The 3,687-nt window shown below is 39.8% G+C and overlaps 1 protein-coding gene across 1 annotated transcript in view; it reads left to right on the top strand.

Annotated features, from left to right (window-relative positions):
• SARC_01609 (hypothetical protein) overlaps positions 1 to 3,687 on the top strand; it is a gene marked incomplete at its 5' end in the record, with an annotated part of 11,990 nt that overhangs the window by 4,556 nt on the left and 3,747 nt on the right. Inside the window, 5 exons of the mRNA XM_014304661.1 lie at positions 1,005 to 1,099; positions 1,690 to 1,775; positions 2,291 to 2,388; positions 2,565 to 2,672; positions 3,070 to 3,346. Coding sequence (XP_014160136.1) covers positions 1,005 to 1,099; positions 1,690 to 1,775; positions 2,291 to 2,388; positions 2,565 to 2,672; positions 3,070 to 3,346 — 664 coding nt within the window. The remainder of the gene's footprint in view (positions 1 to 1,004; positions 1,100 to 1,689; positions 1,776 to 2,290; positions 2,389 to 2,564; positions 2,673 to 3,069; positions 3,347 to 3,687) is intronic.

Below are 3,687 nucleotides of genomic sequence, written 5' to 3'. Positions count from 1 at the left end.
GTATATATATTATTAGTTATTAGTTATTATATATATATATATATATATATATATATATATATATATATATATATATATATATATATATATATATATATATATGTATGTATATTTATATATATGTATGTTAGTATGTATGTATATGTGAGTGTGCATGATCTAGACGCACCAAACAGCATGCAGGAGTTGCCATCGCACAAATTATTATTTTTTATACTTATACGTCAGTATTATATGCCAAGATATATATGTGTGCGTACATTATAATAGATATGTGTGCATATATACGTACGACCTCGTCAAGTCAAGCAAAATGCGCGAACCGAACAGACAATAAAGAACCCGTTTGTAGACCTGAAAGCCTCATACTTTGTGCTGTGACATATGTATAAGTATAAGTCGTCGCCGAGTCAAGCCGCATGCAGGAGGTGGGTCTAAATCTTACATGCATGTTTCTTCGTGTAAGTCATCGAATAACGCCTGCGTGGACCCGGATAGGCACGTGTGCGTATTTGCGCATTTTGCGCACACCCTTAAATACTGTAGGAGAGTGTGCTGCTGGTTTGCAGTTATCACTGTCAAACTATACCCACCCATGAGTATGCTGTACAGGTTCCAACTATTTGCTTCTGCTCTTGGCCTGTCGTGACGTTCAGTCCATTCGTATTCAATGCCTGTCTAGTTCTTGCAGGTCACGTGGTGCTTAATATCATCCAATCGCAAGTCTTTCTGACGTGCGAGAATCCCGTGTGTAGTATCCTACCGTAAATACAGCGGGTTAATTTCAATTCCAATTCTTAGAAGGTGCCGTGATGGGTAGCTATAAGAAGTACACACTTGGCTTCGAAACACTGGGAAACTGACTTTCCCGTACACTTGTGTTTGCCCTGTATGTGCACGTGCCCCTCGGATTGACCCTTATTCCAGTATGTACCTCTAAGCTCGTACCCTCACACTATAAAGCCATGCAACCCTAAAACCCTATCTTATGTGTCCCCGCACAGATCAACCGCATGCTTGCACGGTCGGACGAGGAGGTGGAACTGTTTGCTGAGATCGACTTAGAGATCAACGCCGAGGCCGGGGGAGCCGATAATCGGTGCGTGACCGTGAAACTATGCATACAATATGTATATGTAACTGACCGTGAAACTATCCATCAAATATGTATATGTAACTACATAGTTATTGAATGGATATAATAGATGTTATATGTAAGCAGAAGGTATTGTATGTATTTATAGTTATTGTATGTAAGTATACATAATGTATATGAATACACTTTGTATCTAAGTGTATGTATGTATAAATGTCGTATCTTAAGTTTGCATATTGCACGTAGGTGTACATATTGTATATAAGTATAGATTTTGCTTGCATGCAAGTATAAATATTGTATGTGAGTATAGTATGCAAGTATACATATTGTATGTGAATATTAGATATTGTACCTTAATGTACCTTCATGTAGTGCAATTCTTTTTTATAGCTCCCTTCCCTCTAGCCCAGTCGATTTTCTTATACTTAGTACTGCTTCTGGTTGTTGACCTTCGTACCTTCAGCCTTTTCAGCTCTTTCATCCCTTTCGGTTATCTCATCTCCCCTTGTCGCACACGTACACAATCCATTATAATGTGATACGCTGTGTTCACCAACTCTCTCCTACCACTATTGCTGCGCTACCTTTAGCCTGATCAGTGCTGAGGAGGTACCTGAGCTGTACTTGGAATCAGTCGAGGAAGTCACAAAGAAATACATTGTGGAGGATAAATCAGGTACTATAGGCCGCCAACGGCTGACAGAACACTGCAACTATTTGTGCGATTTGTGGCTCTTTATTCAATTAGCGCAACTTGCGTGCTACATAGAACTATGCTTCGCTACACATTTCTACAGCAACTCTTGGGGATGGACACAATCCACATGCTTGTTGATATATACAAGTGGACGTTTAACATGTATTTTTATGAGGTGCTTATACGTGCATTGTTGTTATGATAGCAAGCATATAGCTATTACGACGAACAAACACAATATATATATGTGTGTGTGTGTGTGTGTGTGTGTGTGTTTGTGTGTGTGTATGTATATATATATATATGTATGTATGTGTGTGTTTATTTATATATACATATCTATATATATATATATATTGATCTTCTGCTCTTGAGTAAGTCTAGACAATATGGAAACAGTGTAGTTGTGAATTTATAATCACAGACATATATATATATACTTTCATGTATGTGTATATTTACGTGTACAATTCGTATCTCGCCCCCTACCACAGCATACGGCCGTGGTCGTCGTGCACACAAAGAAGTGGAGTACGACGATAATCTGACAGAGCTGCAATGGACCAAAGCAGTGGATGACGGCACACTACCGGTACATTCGCTCTCTCAAATGTATCCTATGTTATTTCACGCTGATATGGATAGATGGTCGGGTCTGCTCTGTACTCGTACTATCTTTGTTGGGTTGTAGGCGTATATTTGTTACCAACACCGGTCTCAAGCTATGTGCGCTGTGCCACTACCTTTGCATCTGTAACTGCAATATAGGAATTCAAGCGGAGGGCGAAAGCACGCCGCGACCAAAGCCGCAGCGAAGGAATCATTGAACTGGACTCAGATGAGAACGACAGCGATAGGCCAACTAAGAAGTCCAAGGTGGGCGGGCCATGTTGTGTATTTCTTGTCATGTACGCTGAGGTCTATAGTATGTGAACATAGATTTGTAACCATTTTTGCACGGAACGCTGCCGGATTTTTTGGGTGCTCGACAGCGTTGTGTGTAGTTGTATATCCATATTTTGTGGATCCTACCTGTGCCCAGGTTGTTCCATACCGATTTGCTTAGCCTTTCATAGTGCCTGTACTCGTGTACCAATTGTCTATTGGCAACGACGGCTAAAATCAATATATAGGTGTTCCTCTATGCTTTTCTGTATGTGTTTATCTCCGCCATAACACGCGTACTTCGGGTACATACAGCACAACTTCGTAGTCCGTCCACCTTTATAGCCTGAACTGACTTCTGGGGAATCGTCACTGTTTACTGTCTTAGAAGCGCAGTCGCAAAGGGGACCGATCTAGGGGTGATTCACCCATGTCTGCGAAACACAGCAAGAAGAGGAGGAAGAAGAAAATGCCACAGAAGGTAGTAGTGGTGGTACAGGACCACGACGAGACAGACAGCGATGGGAACGACAACAATAACACTAGCAACAACACAAATAACAACACCAATAACAATACGAGTGATAACAATACCGACAATGAAGACAGCCATAGCAGCGCCAACGGTGGAGCGCGGGGAGACGAGGCATCGGAAGTTTCCGAGGGTGTGTTGGATATTGCTGTATATCATGCTGATAGATATTTGTACTATATGTGTGTGTGTGTGTGTATGTATGTATGTATGTATATATGTATATATGTATGTACATATATATATATGTGTGTGTGTGTGTGTATTTATATATATAATTATATATATGTGTGTGTGTGTGTGTGTGTGTGTGCGTGTATGTATATTGATGTATGTATATTGATGTATGTATGTATGTATGTGTGTATATGTGTTATATATATATATATATATATATATATATATATATATATATACTACTACTATAGTACTATGTAGTGTACTACTACCTATATTCGTTCCGTCCGTGTTGTT

The sequence above is a fragment of the Sphaeroforma arctica genome (assembly GCF_001186125.1).
Source record: "Sphaeroforma arctica JP610 unplaced genomic scaffold supercont1.65, whole genome shotgun sequence".
Taxonomy (NCBI): Eukaryota; class Ichthyosporea; order Ichthyophonida; genus Sphaeroforma; species Sphaeroforma arctica.
This window is presented reverse-complemented; position numbering and strand designations above follow the sequence as displayed.